Source organism: Salmo salar, chromosome 07 (assembly GCF_965601325.2).
Source record: "Salmo salar chromosome 07, fSalSal1, whole genome shotgun sequence".
Lineage (NCBI taxonomy): Eukaryota > Metazoa > Chordata > Actinopteri > Salmoniformes > Salmonidae > Salmo > Salmo salar.
Genome location: NC_138297.1, coordinates 53,323,057 through 53,342,801, shown reverse-complemented (window position 1 = coordinate 53,342,801; position 19,745 = coordinate 53,323,057). Strand labels below are relative to the sequence as shown.

Sequence of the window (19,745 nt, the reverse complement as noted above, 5' to 3'; positions counted from 1 at the left end):
ATCGCATGTAGAACTACAATGCTATGGCTACACAATAATAAATGTCTCACGGTTGTAGCCTATGATTTTCCCGTCATTGGATTTACCTATTTTCACTCAGAGACATAGGCCTATTATGTTCACCAAGGCAAGACGTTTTGCCAAAACACAGCCTATTTTACAGATATGACAATATTTTGTAGGCTAGATAGTAGTGTAAATACATGTAGGCAAACTTGTGGTTCAATTTATTTATTCGCAGTGTCGTGACAATTTAAGATATGACAGTGACCAATGGTTCATCCGTAAAGGGAAATTCGTTATAAATGTCCTCAATCCATGACGCTCAAGACTAACCTATACAATTTCAATTTTTCCCCACATTTATATAATGTTGTGTGCGGGGCTGTAAAGTGCTCTGGGACGCACGTTTACTTTCGCTGTAGAGGGGTGTTTCAATTCCGCCGATTCTGTTGCAAACCGTTTCTTAAACGGAACGAACGTGGAGTGACTTGCCTAAATTTGTCCAACAGAAACTCGTTATAGTTTCCAAACGGAATGCAACTGTTTGGACTAATGATTACACCCCGGGCTTCAGACGGGTTAATGAGACAGCTGCTACACGTGACGGTTATATGGTTGTATAACGCAACAATATTTAGGTCAACGCGATTCTTGGTTGGCACGTGCACACTTACATAACGTCTCGTGCAGAGGTCTCGAATAACACTGAGGTGAGAGACAAAAAACATGTTCGAAAGAAGGGGAAAAATACCACTCGAATGAGTTTACTTATATATATGTATAGTAATTTGTCAGGTTGGACACGGATAATTACACGAGAAAGCAGTGCTGTCGTAGCCTATGTAGACAATCACTTTTCCCTCAAATACATGCAAAATTACACTTTGCAGCCTATAATTTTAGAGGATAAAATGAACAAATATTTGTGTTTCATGAATGTTTGTCCTACTTGCTCTGGGCCAGACTATATCCTACGAAACGAATGTGTGTGAATGCAATGGACAGTGTCCCCTTCACGGGTGGTTGAGTGAATGAATGCGAGTGTAGTGGTGATATAGGAGGAGACAGATTGACCTCTTCCGCGTTCTCCTGGAGTTGTGTCCTCATTATCCATGAGGCTACTTTATCCTTGCACGTGTAGGTCTACGTTTTTATATCTACCCCCTCCCAGCGTTAGTACAGAGAGAGAAGGAAAAAAGAAAGTACGTTTACAATCCCCCGCCTTTTCTACAGTAGGCTACTTCTACCACATTTAGGCTACACTACCACTTCCTCATGTTCTGCAGCGCCGGGCTGCTGCTGACCGGCTCCATCCATGTCCAAAGAGAATTTAGCCGCCGGCGGCAATGACGGGACCGCAGACAAACGAACAGGTACTGGTAGACCTACTTGTACCGCGTTCAAGACAACTTGGAACTCGGAAACTCGTAAACTGAGCTCCGGGTTTCACGTTTGAAAAGGATCAGAATCAACCAATAGGAGCCTCTACGCAAAAACCGTACGCTAATTTTCATTTGGAGGTTCTGATCTTTCGGAGTTGTCTTGAAAGCACCACGAGTGAGTTCTTTAGACTATGAGGTGATAATAGTTGATTGTAGTCGATGCTATGCGCGGGGTGGGATTTGAGGGGAGCTGTTTCTTTCGCTTTGAAAACAATTCTGGTTCTTCCCCAAAATGTAGGTCAGTAGATCAGTGGAGCAAACGCACACTCGAGGAAGTCCTGGGACGCGCTCGTGGAAATGTAATAATTTTGGCCATATTTGTGGCATTCTACCATGTAATTTCGCAGGTAGGAGTTGGCGTGATTTTATTACAATATGTGCATGGTGGAATTGTATTTATGGTAAACCTGGTGTAAAACTATGCAGCTGCTTTTTCATAGGCGGTCAATAGATCTTCTGTTCATCCCTTTGGTATTTTTTCCTAGACTAATAGTCTATGTCGGTTAGCCTGATAATCAAATAAAATGGCACCAATCACGTAATATATGCTTGGATAATGCTTGCACCATATCCTGTTCAGTCGCACGTATTGCCAAAACTGTGTTTTATATATGTGTTTGGGTAGCCTAAAGTCATAGCCTAGTTTACAGGTTTTCATTGTTGTAGAATTTCAATGTATCGCGGCAAGTTTGTACTTTTGGTGACGGAAATTTCCGATGTCTAAAGCATTCTGATGCATTGCCACATGTTCGTAAACTGATCTCCATGACCCCATTGTGTTTTTGGCCATGCATGGTAAAATGTTAAAGAATGTTTCCAAGAAGTGGGTTATGAAACCGTTTCCAAATTCTCAAGGTGGGTGGGTGGATTTATTGGAACGCAGCCCAAAACAATTATTGTACCTTCGCGAACGTGCAAGCTAGGCTAATATTCTGCATTCATGCTTAATAACACAATTTACCATTCTGTAATTTGACCATAACATCCAATAACGTACGTGTTATGAATGTAGTTTAATATGCTTTGAAAATAATACCTATTTGCAGCATAAAACAGTAAAAAATGTATAGGCCTGCCTGACACATTTTAATTGAGCCTATATGGTACATCAAATAGGCTAGCTGCGCTTTGGCCAATATGACTGTAGTAACTTGTTTAGGCTATTTAGGCCTGTGTTCAGTTATTTTGTAAAACACCTGAGCCTATAACTTGATCACTTTTCAACACAAGCTGCACGTGTCAAATATGAGGCAAACATTTTGACATTGGTTGACAATTCTTAATGGTGTTGTAGGCTTAACACTCAATTGCTGTAACAATATTTATTTATTTATTCCTGACGTAATAATTATTGCACTTAAATTAGTGCCAGACCTAAAGGTGTTGTAGGATGACAAACGTTACACAGGAATGGATAAAGAGGAAATAATGTGTTACATAGCCCTCTCAGTTAGGCAACCAATTGTTAAGACCATATTGCCAACAATCAACTGTACTTCACCTGAATAGCATAGATTCCTCCATTACAATATGTATTCCCTCTGTTTTGTATATTGAATAAACAAAATGTATTCTACTGTCAGCCCTCTTTCTTAGTATTGTACCTCATCTCATGTATGCATGTGTCCAACATGATATTGCCATTTTGCCTGGCCCCTAGTATTATTCAACACCAGTGCAGAGGTTGGTGTGGGGGTGGGGCGATTCCTGTGGGAGTGAAAGGGGAATGGCTCTCCTCAGATGAACTAGTCAGATTGGCCAGTGTGACTGGTGTAGAGTTGCCTTTCTTTTGTTGGCTTAAAAAGCAGCCAAAGATTGGATCTATTTTCAGATAATAAAAACTAGGCGGGACGGATTCGTCCCACCTACGTAACAGCCACTTGAAGCCTGTGGCGCGATTTTCAAAACCTTAAAAATCCTATTACTTCAATTTCTCAAACATATGACTATTTTACAGCTATTTAAAGACAAGACTCTCGTTAATCTAAACACACTGTCCGATTTCAAAAAGGCTTTACAACGAAAGCAAAACATTAGATTATGTCAGCAGAGTACCAAGCCAGAAATAATCAGACACCCATTTTTCAAGCCAGCATATAATGTCACCAAAACCCAGAAGACAGCTAAATGCAGCACTCACCTTTGATGATCTTCATCAGATGACAACCCTAGGACATTATGTTATACAATACATGCATGTTTTGTTCAATCAAGTTCATATTTATATCAAAAACCAGCTTTTTACATTAGCATGTGACGTTCAGAACTAGCATACCCCCCCCGCAAACTTCCGGGGAATTCGCTAACATTTTACTAAATTACTCACGATAAACGTTCACAAAAAGCATAACAATTATTTTAAGAATTATAGATACAGACCTCCTCTATGCACTCGATATGTCCGATTTTAAAATAGCTTTTTGGTGAAAGCACATTTTGCAATATTCTAAGTACATAGCCCAGGCATCACGGGCTAGCTATTTAGACACCCGGCAAGTTTAGCACTCACCATAATCATATTTACTATTATAAAAGTTTGATTACCTTTTGTTGTCTTCGTCAGAATGCACTCCCAGGACTGCTACTTCAATAACAAATGTTGGTTTGGTCCAAAATAATCCATCGTTATATCCGAATAGCGGCGTTTTGTTCGTGCGTTCCAGACACTATCCGAAATGGTAAAGAAGGGTCGCGCGCATGGTGCAATTCGTGACAAAAAAATTCTAAATATTCCATTACCGTACTTCGAAGCATGTCAACCGCTGTTTAAAATCAATTTTTACGCCATTTTTCTCGTAGAAAAGCGATAATATTCCGACAGGGAATCTCCTTTTCGGCAAACAGAGGAAAAAATCACAAAGGCGGGGGCGGTCGGGTCACGCGCCTAAGCCCAGTGTCCCTTGATCGGCCACTTGAGAAAGGCGATAATGTGTTTCAGCCTGGGGCTGGGATGACGACATTCTGTTTTTTCCCGGGCTCTGAGCGCCTATGGACGACGTAGGAAGTGTCACGTTAGAGCAGAGATCCTTAGTAAAAGATAGAGATGGAAAAGAAGTTCAAGAAATGGTCAGACAGGCCACTTCCTGTAAAGGAATCTCTCAGGTTTTGACCTGCCATTTGAGTTCTGTTATACTCACAGACACCATTCAAACAGTTTTAGAAACTTTAGGGTGTTTTCTATCCATATGTAATAAGTATATGCATATTCTAGTTACTGGGTAGGAGTGGTAACCAGATTAAAGCGGGTATGTTTTTTATCCAGCCGTGTCAATACTGCCCCCTAGCCCTAACAGGTTAAATTAAGTGAAGTGTAAAGCTCAGATTCCTATGAAAGAAAATGTGCAAACACAAGGAGGTATGATTAGCCATTAATGATTAACCCATAATTCATTCTAGGCTTTTACATGTAAGATTGATGAAGAAGTTTGTGCAGGACAACTTCACTGGAACCTCCCTTTTTCCATGAGGGGGCGGGGTTCTGATGGGGAGATGAGAATAAAGTGCATAATGTAAACCTGGACACTAATAACTAGCCTATCGGGTCTCTACAATTTTCTACAAGAATAATATAGAATTTGAACAGAGAAAGATGTGTGTAATGTAAACAAGGGTACTTATACTAATTACTATCTTATCAGGTAATAAACTACATGCGTTTTTTTCAGTGAATATAATAGGGAATCTGAACTCGGATACTCACAACTCACCAATACTGCCATAACTAGATACTGCCTTAACTTCATACTACCATAATGGCGTACTGCTTTAACTAGATACTGCCATAACAATATTCTGCCAGAGCCTTATACTGCCATAACATCATACTGCTGTGCTGTCTAATCAACTTTTAGACATGAATGTTCTAGTTGTACCATAGACCCTATCGACACACCGGGGTTCTTGTGTGAGAGCGTCAGGTAAGTAGTGAGGGATAGTGGAGGTTGATTAGGAGGCACCAGCACCAGTAGAACTAGCCACAGGAAGCTCATCTGATGAGGGAGAGTCCTTTTGAGGGTCCATTTATATGGCTGTGACTGCCAGGGTCTTCATCATTATCATCATCAGCTGAAGACTTTGACCAAGGGAGTAGTGCGATCCTCACCACATTTATCCAGCCAGGAGAGAGCATCATCCATGGAAGGTTCAGCGGCTGCATTATCGAGCTCCAGTGCACAGCCTTCTCACTCATTCACACATGCCTCACTTGCCATGCAGTCATCTCTTAGGAAGCCAGGACCAGAAGTGTAATTTTGTGTATCATTCAAGGTGATTCAATTGACCTGGTTTCTGCACCACCCACTCATATCCTGCACAACCAGTGAACTTGTTGATGTCTGGTTGTCAGTTGTCAGTGAGTTTGCGTTTCCCTCTGCATCTCCTATTAGCGTCAAGAACTGGATCAACATTTAAGAAGAGTACTGTCAATTGTTTCTTTCAGAGAACAGAAATTAGTTTCTGCTTGTATCCCAATCCCCCCCAAGACACACACACCCTAAGGGGTCGGAAGCACTCTGAGCATTTAAGGGTTAACTGCTTTGCTCAAAGTCACAACAGCAGGAGATGACATGGAGAGAGGCTGGCCTATCCAGGAAATGACTGCTGCTTATTTTCCAGGGGTTGCTCTGGTCCCCTGATGAACTTTGATCCAAACTGGGTCAACCAAACGGATGTGTAGCACAACCATTTCCCCACATAACTACCTAATTGTATTTGATATGACATTATCTTCCCCTTAAGTTAGTTACTGCAAAATAGCGATCTTCACTCTTCTATTTACAATTGTGTTGGATTTTATGAAATGTATGATGTTCTAATTTATATCCATTTTCAGTTAATAAATGTTAATGTACATTCTAAATTTACCTCAACCCTGAGCTGCTCACTGTCTTAGTCAAACATCCAAAAGCCACCATGTTTCTACTTGATTGGGCAACAAACTTTGTCAGATTTGTCTTAACTATTTTCATGAAAATGGAAAAATAAATGGAGATTAACCCTACATGATGATACAACTACAGAATTAGCTAGATGATTAAAATTACCGTAGTTCCACTACCACCTGTGGAATATTTCCACTTGTTTTGCTTTTATGATACTACAGTTTCTCATGCTTGGTGAGATGCCTGCAGGAAAAGGAAGAGAGGGAGGACAGGGCTGGAATATTTTTCTGCATTCCACCTCTGTCAGAAATGACCCCAAAATTCCTAGACATAGCCTAGGTTAGTTCATTATTCGTAAAAATGTGTTAGCATTAGAATCCCAAAAGATCTTCCCCCTTTTAAACAATATTTCATATAAAATATCGCCGCTTAAAGTATAATGGGGAGTTGTGCAGGAAGTAGGTCAATGTTACAGCATTATATAAGCAGTGCAGTAAGGGATAGCAGAAACCATCACGTGCCCCATGCTGGGGGGAAACTGGGATAAAGCCAGTGGTTAGACGCCCTCTTATGGTGACTTTTACTAGCTACATGGAAACTCACCACGTGCTGCGTGACAGCCGGGAGAAACTGGTGTCTGGTAGGCTGATTTAGGTTGGAGAGTTCATTCACCTCACCTGCCAGGTTTATGGCTTTCAAGATGACTAGTTACAAGCTGGAAGGCCATTTCCAGTTAGCTGAACTTAACTTAAACTAATTTACACTGAGGAACATTTGTCAATGGCTTACAATTGAGAGTTTATTTACAGTCCTCTCAAGTGGATGTTAGTTAGTGCATACACACTTATCATGTGACTGATCACAACAAGAACATTTATATTTATAAGATTGTTTAAAATTATTTTTCTTTTTAAACTTTTTACACAATATTAAGTTACACTCCCAGGCAGCTTGTAATGATACAAAGTTCCAACCATGTGTATGGGACGCTTGAGGTCAACATCCATTGAGTTGGTATTTGTGCCATCTTCTGGGGAAAGCAAGTAACTGCAAGCATTCGTTATTTTATTTTCTCAGTCCTCAGTTGAGGGTTTCAGTTGAGGATCGGGATATGTGAATGTTCTTTTTCAACATTGGCAAATATAAAAATCGGGGATTAAACAAAACACCAAATTTTGTCTCTAGGCCTCCATAAGGGTGTCAGTGCTACAATAATGCATTGCATTTGACCGTGGATGAATTACAAATTATGAAAAATCAAAACTAATGTGTCAGTTTTGTATGGTTCTTGTGCCTGTTATTTAGGACCCTTGCAGTTAGGAGAAACCAAAAGCCTTCCTGTTTCTCGGCCTGACGTGATAACACCCCACCTGGAAAGAGCCTTGCATGATGCCATAACCCCCCACCTGGCAGGAGCCATGCCAATCCAAGAGCTGTCTAGGAAACGGAAGGGGGATGTAGACAACAGGTAAGAGCAGAGAGACCTCACCTTTCACAAAGTAGCATAAAAATAACAAAATTCTAATTTTTGTCTCTTACCCGGTGGACTTACAGGGAAGATGGTGATGCTCAAGTGGAGGAGGAACAGAGCAGGTATTTGAAGATTCTTTAGTAATGAATTTTATTTCAGCACTAATCTTGGCAAGATCGCTCAGGGCCAGGCCAAGTGTTGAAATTAATCATTTTAAATAATCAAATATATTTCCCATTCCAATTCAGATCGGAAGACGATGATCAACAGGTGAAAATGAAATGCTTCAGGTAAGAGCCTGGGCATACATATTCATTTGGTATATTGAAAGGGAGTTAAAGGCCGAATGCAGCCGTTTAAAAAAATCTCAATATCAAATCATTTCTGGGTAACAATTAAGTACCTTACTGTGATTGTTTTCAATGAAAATGGTCAAAAAGAAACAAAAATCGCTTCTTAGCAAGAGCAGTTTCTCAAGCAAGAATTTCACTAGGACTGTCTGGGAGTGGTCTGAGCGGGGAGGGGAAAACTGAAAAACGGTTTGGAACTCTCTTATTGGTCTCTTAACTAATTTATCGCCCGGTGATGTCACCAGGCAGGCCAAAACTCCATCCCACCAAAATTGGCTGAAATTTCAGGCGGTCATTTCAAACAGCTCTTACACTAAAATGACATTATCATAATTTTCACAATATCACAGTATTATTCAAACCTCATGTTGTGAAAATATATATAAAACACAGGAAAATCACATTTTTGACTGCACTGGCTTTAAAAAAAACAGGAGGATACTTTAATATTATATATAACCTAATACTCTAATACTACAGTTGAAGCTGGTGGTATGATGCGAATGACCACATCAACGTAACACCAATAATAACAATAACACACACTTTCATGTGTTGTTGCTTTTATAAATGATATCATGCTGACTTGATAGCAACCCATCAGACACCTGTATACTTAAGTGTGTGAGATATATGCGAGAGAGACAAATAAGTGTATTTGTGCCCTCACTCAAAGGGAGCCACATAGCCAAATTGAAAAGCGGCGGAGGGACAAAATGAACACCCTTATCGACGAGCTGTCAGCCATGATCCCCTCCTGTAACCCCATGGCCAGAAAGCTTGACAAACTCACTGTACTGCGAATGGCTGTGCAGCACCTCAAAGCCCTGAAAGGTAGGCCTCATCATCACTAAACTATCCTTACAACACAGTACCAAACCAGGCAATCTGTGCAGCACCACACATCTCTTTAAGGTAGGTCTCATGAAGCTATGCAGTTAGATCCTAGGACACAGGATGGCGGCAAAATACATAGCTGTGCACAAATAGCTTGGTTCATTGCTGATAATATACAGTACCAGTCAAAAGTTTGGACACGCCTACTCATTCAAGGGTTTTTCTTTATTTGTACTATTTCTACTACATTATAAAGTAATAGTGAAGACATCAAAACTATGAAAAACACATGGAATCATGTAGTAACCAAACAAGTGTTAAACAAATCAAAATATATTTTATATTTGAGATTCTTCAAAGTAGCCACCCTTTGCCTTGGTGACAACTTTGCATACTCTTGGCATTCTCTCAACCAGCTTCATGAGGTAGTCACCTGGAATGCATTTAAATTAACAGGTGTGCCTTGTTAAAAGTTAATTTGTGGAATTTCTTTCCTTCTAACTGCGTTTGAGCAATTCAGTTGTGTTGTGACAAGGTAGAGGTGGTATACAGAAGATAGCCCTATTTGGTAAAAGACCAAGACCATATTATGTCAAGGACAGCTCAAATAAACAAAGAGAAATGACAGTCCATCATTACTTTAAGACATGACGGTCAGTCAATGCAGAAAATGTCAAGAACTTCAAGTGCAGTCGCAAAAACCATTGAGTGCTATGATGAAACTGGCTCTCATGAGGACCGCCACAGGAAAGGAAGACCCAGAGTTACCTCTGCTGCAGAGGATAAGTTCATTAGAGTTAACTGCACCTCAGATTGCATCCAAAATAAATGCTTCACAGAGTTCAAGAAACAGACACATCTCAACATCAACTGTTCAGAGGAGCCTTCATGGTCGAATTGCTGCAAAGAAACAACTATTAAAGGACACCAATAAGAAGAAGAGACTTGCTTGGGCCAAGAAACACGAGCATTGGACATTAAACTGGTGGAAGTCTGTCCTTTGGTCTGATGAGTCCAAATTTGAGATTCTTGGATTTTAACCGCCGTGTCTTTGTGAGACGCAGAGTAGGTGAAAGGATGATCTCCGCGTGTGTGGTTCCCACCATGAAGCATGGAGGAGGAGGTGTGATGGTGTGGAGGTGTGTTGCTGGTGACACTGTCAGTGATTTATCTAGAATTCAAGGCACACTTATCCAGCATGGCTACTACAGCATTCTGCAACGATACGCCATCCCGTCTGATTTGCGCACAGTGGGATTATCATTTGTTTTTCAACAGGACAATGACCAAAAACAAAACACCAGTCTGTGTAAGGGCTATTTGACCATGAAGGAGAGTGATGGATTGCTGCATCAGATGACCTGGCCTCCACAATCCCCCGACCTCAACCCAATTGAGATGGTTTGGGATGAGTTGGACCTCAGAGTGATGGAAAAGCAGCCAACAAGTGCTCATGTTATGTTGGAACTCCTTCAAGACTGTTGGAAAAGCATTACAGGTGAAGCTGGTTGAGAGAATACCAAGAGTGTGCAAGGCTGTCATCTAGGAAAAGGGTGGCTACTTTGAAGAATATATTTTGATTTGTTTAACACTTTTTTTGTTTACTACACGATTCCATGTGTTATTTCATAGTTTTGATGTCTTCACTATTATTCTACAATGTAGGAAATAGTAAAAGTAAAGAAAAACCTTTGAAGGAGTTTGTGTGTCCAAACTTTTGACTGGTGTTGTATAAAGATTTCATATTCATGTGTATTTTTAACTCAAATTATGATGTTGAGCTCCTAAGGGACAGGTACAACACAGACTAACAGCTCAGTGCTGTGTTCGTCTCATCAGCAGGTGCCAGCAGCTCCTTTACTGACGTTAACTACAAACGCAAGCCTTCCTTTCTGCCTCAGGATGATCTCAAGCACCTGGTGCTCACGGTAGGCCGCCCTTCATTCTGTCTCAATCTCTTTCTCCAATCAACCAAAATCAATCCCATTTGGTATTGTGGCAGCAGTCACAACAGTGGGGTAGGATTATGTGGTGTGTCGATTTATAGTTTTTGTGTGTTGGGTCTACTAGGCTCCAAAAATAACAGAGAATTTGGGAAATATTTGGGATATGGGAAATATATTAACCAATAATAAAGTGGTCTAGGGTTATTCCTTTATGATTACAATAATGAGGTCAAACTACAATTGGTTTTTATTTTCAAAGTGCCGATTTTTATCCAAAGTTATGAGAGTGTGGTGGACATGTTTCTTCTTCAGACTTTAAGTCTACACTTTATGTTATGGACAGTACCACAGGTATACCCTCTGGGTTTGCTACAGTATTTTTCCATTCAGTCGCTAACTAACTTTACTCTGGGAATTCCCTAATTAGAAAAGGATGTGTCAACTGCTCAATTCAATGTAGAATTAAATATAGAAGTAGCCAGTTCTTTCCCCTCGCGTGGAGTGTTCTGTTGTTGTCGTTGGGAAAGGAGGACCAAAATGCAGCAGGTGTGCGGTTGCTCATCTTGAACTTTTATTAGACTCAAAATGGACACCAAAATAACAAACTCACGATCACCGAAGTCTTCTCAGGCTCATACACGCTAGACAAGAAACAATCTCCCACAAAACCTACACCAAACAATTACCCATATATAGGACTCTCAATCAGAGGCAACGAGGAAGCACCTGCCTCCAATTGAGAGTCCCAACCCCCCCATTAACCTAACATAGAAATACACTCACTCGACTAAACATAGAAATACCTAAACATAGAACATAAACCAAAACCCGTAAATAATAAATCAAACGCCCTTCAACAAACACACCACCCCGAACCACATAAAACAAATACCCTCTGCCACGTCCTGACCAAACTACAATAACAATTAACCCTTATACTGGCCAGGACGTGACAGTTGTATAACCTTTGCCAGCTCTGATCTCCCACAAGTGTGCATGTTTGTCACACAGTCTGCCATTTTAGAGTAAACAGAGAGAGTGGATACACACTGATGGTTTCAAAGTACTGTAGCAGTGTCAGTGTTTTCATGGACCCAGATTGAAATATATTGAGGTCGTGCCGTGTCTCATTTCCCCAGGCTGCAGATGGGTTCCTGTTCGTGGTGAGTTGTGACAGGGGGAAGATCCTCTTTACCTCAGAATCCGTCTCCAAGTTCCTCAACTACAGTCGGGTCAGTGAACTGGTTATACTTAAGCAATAAAGCCCGAGGGGATGTGGTATACGGTCTGATATACCACGGCTTTCAGCCAATCAGCATTCAGGGCTCAAACCACCCAGTTTATAATATACAATAAGCCGGTCTGGCAGTCTTGATTTACTACTTAATTCTAAATTGAGCTAATTATTGAGGTGGATTCCAACAATGTCCCCATCACTCAATCCTATCTATTATCCACTTAAATACTCTCAATGACAACTTTAGGAAGAGGTCATTACTTAAGTGTTATTCCGTTCATTTAGTTCCATGGTTTGGTTTTCTTTGGCCATTTGTAACAGGCACCCCATGCCCCTACCACTCTCATTGATTTTTAGCTAGCGGTGGCTAAAGTTAGCAGACGTTTGTAGTGGCTGTCTAAAGAAAACTGAACCATGGATTATATTTTCTCCTGGCCCATTGACTACTTACAGGGTAACATTAAATTGTAAAATACTGAAATTATCTTTTAGTGCCTTGTAATTTCTGTACCATAGTAAAGTTATACCTGAATCTGTTTCATACTTTATATTGTGGAGGTGATGCTTGAAGTGGAGACCGGATGTTTAACCAGAAAGTTCAGGTGGTTCTGAAGTGGGGATCTGAATCAGTTGTTTACCCTAGTTCAGAACTATAGTTGGCTAGCTTGCTAGCGCACACAAAATTTGGTTCCGGGTTCTGAGATTAATAGTTTGGTTCTGATAATTAAAGTGCTGTTTTTGTTTACAGTTGGAACTAATTGGACAGAGTCTTTTTGATTATGTCCACCCGAAGGACATTAGTAAAGTGAAAGAGCAGCTGTCAGCTTCAGGATTATACCCTCGCGAACGGCTCATAGATGCCAAAAGTAAGTCTGCAAAGACTTTATTTAAATGTATCTGATGCTGGGATTTCCATATCTATTTCTCTCTGTGTTCTGATTTGTCTGTGTCTTGTTGAGATGTAGTTAAAGCTATGTCACCACTATAACGGTATTACTTTAAAGAAAGTTGCAGCTTTTATCTCAGTTCTATTAGCACAGGGGAAAGAGCAGAGAGCCTGGGTTCTGTTTGTTCTTGCTTTACTGGTTTCCACTTTGCCCTCGTTCGCTTTTGAGGTCACAAATTCGTACTTTTTATATTCTGTCTTCAATGTGTTTTTTAAATATTTGTAATATAATATGATGTTGTTGGATCATGGGCTCTGCTGGTTCTTTAGCAGGGTTACAGGTGCAGGACCGTCCTGTGGGAGCAGTTCATCTGTGTACAGGGGCATGGCGCTCCTTCTTCTGCCGCATGAAGCACAGCAGAACAGTTATGAAGACAGAAGACAAAACCATCCAGCCCAGCAGCTCCAAGAAGAAGGGTGAGAGAGCCATGCAGAGAGAACTTCACTAAATACATCGTAGGAGCAGAGAGAAACGTGGTGGTCATCAACCCAGAAGCACAATTTATTTTTCTTGATTCCACCTCACTAAGGTTAGCCCTGATAGGGCCATGATTGGAATTGCGTGTGGGGGTTAAATGTAAACACGTGTTTTATGTACACTGTCTCCCCCTGTAGAGTCTCAACGATACTGCACTGTCCATTGCACTGGTTACATGCGGAGTTGGCCTTCCACCCAGCTGGATACTGAGAGCGACGATAACGAGTTCTCCCATCTGTCCTGCCTGGTCGCTGTGTGCCGCGTTCACCCTAACAATGCCTGTCAGCCCTCACTAGAGGTTAAGGTCAAACCCACCCAGTTTGTCACTCGCTTTGCAATTGATGGCAAGTTCACCTTCGTGGACCAACAGTAAGTTGTGCCTCTTACCCCCTCCACAAACCTTTTTGCGATTTTTGCTCATTATTACATATTCTTGGCAAGTGTTGGCATAATTTTGAACCAATACTGTTCATAAGGGGGCATTGTGGGCATATCCTTCACCTGATGAAAAACACTGGGAGGAAAATAAAACTGAATCTATACCCTGTGAAAGTAACCGCCCCTTTCGTTTTACTTCTGGATCAAGTCCGCTAATCTTTTGAACAGGCTTAACGATTATATAATCAAATTCGTAATATATATATATACAATTATATTTGTTTTTACTGAGTTTTTGCACTTAAGACCATTGCGATATGTTTTTGCCCATTGAAGACCATTCAAAAAGCCTACAAAAGTTTAAAAACTACAAGGCTGAGGGGCAGTTACTTCCTGGTAACTTTCATAGCGTATTGTTCTCAGTTTTTTGTTCATATTCGATCTCTTTCAGCTGAGTTGAGTATGTTTTGATACATACTGTAATGTTAGCCAAGGCTACGGTAAGTTAAATTGGCCTTGGCTAACATTACAGTTATATCCTGGGTAACCCAACCTGTGCTTGTATTAACAGCGAAAGAAAGAAACAAATAAAGAGAAAAGCAATGACGTTGGTTAAGGCAGGCCTGGCAGGCAGTCATCTTGGATAGGGTTTGCCATGGCACCCCCTACCCATACCACAGTGGCTGTAAGTGTAATGGGGTTACCCCAAGTTTTCCGGCAACTGGTCTGAATGCATTCCAAGTGAGACAATATACCCCTCGAAGAGATGGCTGTACTGATTATTTCAAGAGATGGCAACAGTACAATACTAGTACTATTGGTTTGAAATACAGATTATGAATTGAAAAATGTTTACTTGGAACATTGTGTTGGAAATATTATTTTTCGCATAGTAAAAGCATGTCAAGGTAAAGACCTTTTTACTTATCGGTTGTCAAATAGTTAGCTCCATTTCACAACAGGAGCCCTATAACGTATGTGAATTTGTTATTGTGACCCAGGCTGTCCTAAAATGTAACACTGGTGGTGAGATCTTCTGACCAACAGCAGAGAGTGCATTGAACGCGTCAGTCCAATTTGATTTATGTTTACAGTATAATTCATATTATCTGTAAGTAGTTTTCTTTTTGTTGCTTTTGAGTGAGATTCATTCTACTTTGGCATTTCATCCCAATTCAGAGAACAAGAACCCAGCTCACTTTACCGTGGTCAAATGTTTGACAACCATTCCATTTACTCTTTTCCATAGAAACAGAAAGGCTGCATCATGTATATTGATGATTATAGTTAGTATTTATTGTGCCATTCTGAAATGATGTACATAGTTAGAGCTGGTAAGTTGACAGAAGATATCAACCTGGGACTGTAGTAGGTTTAGAGAGAATAACAGCCTCCTTGTCTCTGTCCTTCAGAGCCACCACTGTTCTGGGCTACTTGCCACAGGAACTACTGGGGACGTCTTGTTATGAGTACTTCCACCAGGACGACCTGCAACACCTCGCAGAGACACACAGGAAAGGTAATGGAGAATAGTTTGGTTGTCTTGTGTATCTACGTATAGGTGAGAATCATATGTTCTCCAGATGTGCAAGGTGCTCAAACAGATATGAATTATATTTCGGTTGCACTTTATTTCGGGTTATAGAAGATTACCAGGTTCTTATTTTCGTCGCATGGTAAAATGGTGATTACACCATAAGTGTAATGCATCACCTGTGCAGTACTTGTTTTTTATTGGGGGGGGATTCATGAATAAAACAAGCACATTGCAGTGATAGAAGTGGCATTTTGTGTCTCAACAGTTCTCCGCAGTAAAGAGAAGATTGAGACCAGCTGCTACAAGTTCAAAACAAAACATGGCTCCTTGGTCATGCTTCAAAGTCAGTGGTTTAGTTTTATAAACCCGTGGACCAAAGAAATTGAGTTTATTGTGTCAACAAACCGAGTTTTGTAAGTGCCTTTTCACATTAGGTCTAGATTGTGGGTTGAACAATCTATAATGATATTCAGTAAAATACATTTCATTTAATAATCTGCTTCGAATCAAGACACAAGTTCAGTCAAAATTGTCCCATTTTGGACCCAAAATGTAGCTGTTGTTCGAGAGTCCTCAGCGTTGTACTAATGACATCATACAATGGATGTACAATCATTTATCGTCTGTACCCTCTCCACACACAGGGGACCCAGTCACACAGAAGCTGAACAGCCGAGCAGCTCCAAGCTGTTGGACGGTAAGGAAAGGAATATTTGTCCTGGTCATTCTGGATGTTGTTTGGGTGTGTGGACCGACCTCAGCTCACTGTCCTGACCCCTCCCTCTGTTACAGAAGAGAGCAAACGTACTATCCTTATCCCTGGCATCTCCAGTGGCATGGCCACTATGATCTACGCTGGCAGCATAGGGACCCAGATAGCAAACGAGCTCTTGGACTCCAACAGGTGTGTTGCGTGTATCACGACATTGTTTTACCACCAGGAGGAAGCTGGTACTTGTACAGTCGGCTTACATTGTTTTATTGGCACACGACCTTGAATATTTTGTTACATTAGTCCTGCTTTCTTTCACCGCCAAAATGTCTCTGTTGCATAGACGATGTCTCTGTGTCTGTGCAGGGTCAATTGTTCTCCATCGAATGGAACCTCCAGTCCCTTCTGTCCACCTCAGGACAGGTTTCCAATGGTCTCCTCTCATGCCAACGTGAGTCACCTTACCTACCTCACCTCTCATCCTACAGTGTCTTTAGAGCCCTAGGCAGTAGTTGCACGTTTACTATATATTTCTTTTACTATTTTCATTACGGCATAAAGGGAGAGAGTATGGTGTTTTTTACATGCAGGTCTCAACCATAACCACTTGAGGTCTCCCTATGAACACATGCCTTGCATAGATTAAAAACGTTTAAACTGATTGTAATATTTTGATGTACTTTAACTTATCAATAACCGGGGTAAATATTACACCTCTTAATAATAGTTGCGCTTGAAGAGTTTTGTAAATGGAACGTTGTATCAAAACATCTATAGAGCAAAGATGTTCTGTATTATTATGTAGCCACTTGTCCTCTTGCAGATGCCAAATGAGGAGGTGACTGACTCAGATACAGTGAGCAAGCCTAGATTACAGTCTGCTTCAAAGGGGGCCACATACGCTGGCAGCAACACACATATGGACACAGGTAGTTACCATTCAAAATCCTATACAAAGTCATCTTAGAAGCAATGCATTTACATGATCTTTCATTTACCTAGACTGTTATCAATCAGACGGTTTTAAGTGTATGTTTGGGTTACTTAGTTATACTTAGAGTTATCCTTGGTTAGCATATGACTAACATAACTTTGTGTATTGGTCGATTTTGATGACAGCCCGTTCTCCCCCAGGAGAGAGCTCCCAGATGGACCTGGACAGCATGGTGGGACCAGGCCTCGGTATCCTGAGCAACGACGAGGCTGCCATGGCCGTCATCATGAGCCTGCTGGAGACTGATGCCAACCTGGGGGACGCAGTAGACTTTGACAACATGCACTGGTCTCACTAGTAGAGATTCAAATGCCATGAATTCAGGAGAAGAATTTAGATTCCAATTCAAGAATTGAAAAATTATATTTATTCTTATCTACATTACTTCTTTTATTTATTTAAGCATTTTCAAAGAGGATTTCATTCAATTCCTGAATTGTGATTTCAATTCACTTCCAGAATTGAAATGGAATTGACCCCCAACTCCATCAGTCCTAAACTCTGTAGTTTTTGGTTAGACAAACTCCATCCAGGGACTATTTTCATGTGCTCTGCTACCAAGGAAACAGATTTATGTGCCTCTGAGGGACTTCTACAGCTCTCTGTTCAAGTTTCAGTAAGAGAAATCCAGCCTGCTCTAAAACCAGCAAACTCTTTGGTGGGTTACACAGCTGGTTCAATTGGTGGGGATTTTTTTGATCAATGTTTCAATGTAACTGAATGTGTTCTAAAACCACCCGAGTTTGCCTGTATCTGGGGGGGTCACAGATCGATAGCAGTTCGGTACTCTTGGGGTTCCCGCCGGTGCGAAAGTGATCAAGTCAAATTCCAAGGTAGTGGACGGAGGCATAGGTTAATCAATTGCAAAGTATATTAACTCTGAACACTTATCACTTGTGTGAATAACTTGAAATGAAACATTACAAACGTGTCTTCACTCAAATTGTCATTGTCTATTATTACAAAGTGAAGTTGTATATTGTTCTGTGTTTTTGCTCTTGCATTGTAGGCTTCTGTGTAGGTGTCTATTGTAAAGACAGCAGCATTACTTTTTCTGAAGTCACTCGAGGTAGAGCTGCTTCTCTTGAAATATTTTTATTTACACTGGAACAGAACACCCTTAAGATGCACCTGCAGGGATGTAATGGAGGCTAAACGCACAGAAACACCTTTTTATTTTGTGAAAAGCATTTACACATTTATTCCGCAACGTTGGCGTTGTTAGCAATAGCATGTGCTTTGCCTATCCTAGAGGAACACAATGGAAATAAGCTCTCAGGCTTTATTGTATTTTGTCCTCAATGGTTTTAAATATCTGTTCTTCAACTTTTTAATTATAAAATAAAATACGAACTGCCCATCATCACAACCAGCGTTCAGCGCTTACCCACTTTAATCTTTTACCACTACATCCCTGTGCATCTGCCTTATACAAACACATCCTAGTTTGTTTGAAATGTGGAGGTGTGAAACTAATCCAGACAAGGAAAATAATGCTTGCGCACAACCTTTTGATCCTCGCTTCAGCAAACTATTGCGAAAGCCTCTTTAGTCCCAGAACCAATCTCAATACCGTGTCTGCTTTTGCTATGAACAGAGCATTACTTTCTCTCTGTGTGAAGTTTGCACACCTTCCAAATACTTAAAATCCAAGTGCTTGAAAATAAATGAAGTCTGTGTTGCTGGAATTCAATCTAAATGCACTGTACATTTTGTTCTGCAATTTTGGTTGCAGAACAAAATGAGGGACAAAAGGGAGAAATATCAGTGAATCCATAAAGACTTGAATTGTAATGTCTGTGTGCACTCCTGCAGTGTTGATTATTATTACACTTTTTGGGTGAGGGAAGATCATGGCTTCATGTGCAAAGAATCAAGTAATCTGGCACAGAAAAGCACATTAATAAGCTGCATGTCAAACTTTGATATACTTTGGCTCTGACCAATGCACCCATGCAATGCAATTAAACATTAAAAACAAATCTGAACCCATTAACAAAGTTTAATATGAAACTTATGTTTTTATCTTGAAAGTTTGTAAACGTCATTTATAGGCATGACTTAAATATAGAACATCTGGAAACTGCATTTCAACTCAGATGGAATATAAAAAAATATGTATGTGAATGCAATAGTTATCAAGTGTAATTGTCCCTAGGAGTACTATGATCCTTACACTACCCTCTTCCTTTAGAAAGTGAGTCCCTCTGCTTCACTCTCACAAGTCCCTTGTGCCCGTACTGATGGGAAATCATTTTTATGACCTCTCAGCAGCGCTATCCCACTTCTGACACCCAGTGTAGTTAATTCAGGGGGTACCGACCAAGATTCGATCCCGGTCCCTGTGACTGTCAGTTCAACACCTTAGCCAATACTGTATGTCATCCATAGAGATTCATATTTGTTGACTTAACAGAGAATTTAAAAATAATTGTCTCAGTTGGTAGAGCATGGCGTTTGCAACACCAGGATTGTGGGTTTGATCCCCGGGCCACTCATACCTAAAATATATGCAAGCAAGACTAAGACGCTTT

The 19,745-nt window shown here is 40.6% G+C and overlaps 1 protein-coding gene across 7 annotated transcripts; it reads left to right on the top strand.

The window, feature by feature from the left end:
• The first annotated feature begins 1,101 nt into the window (after positions 1 to 1,101).
• LOC106609509 (basic helix-loop-helix ARNT-like protein 1) lies at positions 1,102 to 19,211 on the top strand. 7 transcript variants are annotated; one of them, XM_014208402.3, is made up of 17 exons: positions 1,102 to 1,376; positions 7,631 to 7,793; positions 7,880 to 7,918; positions 8,045 to 8,086; positions 8,823 to 8,980; positions 10,826 to 10,911; positions 12,069 to 12,161; positions 12,915 to 13,032; positions 13,383 to 13,529; positions 13,728 to 13,959; positions 15,381 to 15,487; positions 15,771 to 15,918; positions 16,150 to 16,202; positions 16,298 to 16,409; positions 16,584 to 16,668; positions 17,041 to 17,146; positions 17,337 to 19,211. In XM_014208402.3, exons 1-17 carry the CDS (start codon positions 1,319 to 1,321, stop codon positions 17,507 to 17,509), a joined length of 1,920 nt encoding a protein of 639 aa, XP_014063877.1. In that variant the 5' UTR covers positions 1,102 to 1,318; the 3' UTR covers positions 17,510 to 19,211. The 7 variants fall into 7 exon arrangements, with proteins under 7 accessions (XP_014063877.1, XP_014063878.1, XP_014063876.1 ...); XM_014208403.3 differs by having other exon boundaries at positions 10,823 to 10,911; positions 13,386 to 13,529; XM_014208401.3 differs by having other exon boundaries at positions 10,823 to 10,911.
• Positions 19,212 to 19,745: the final 534 nt, after the last annotated feature.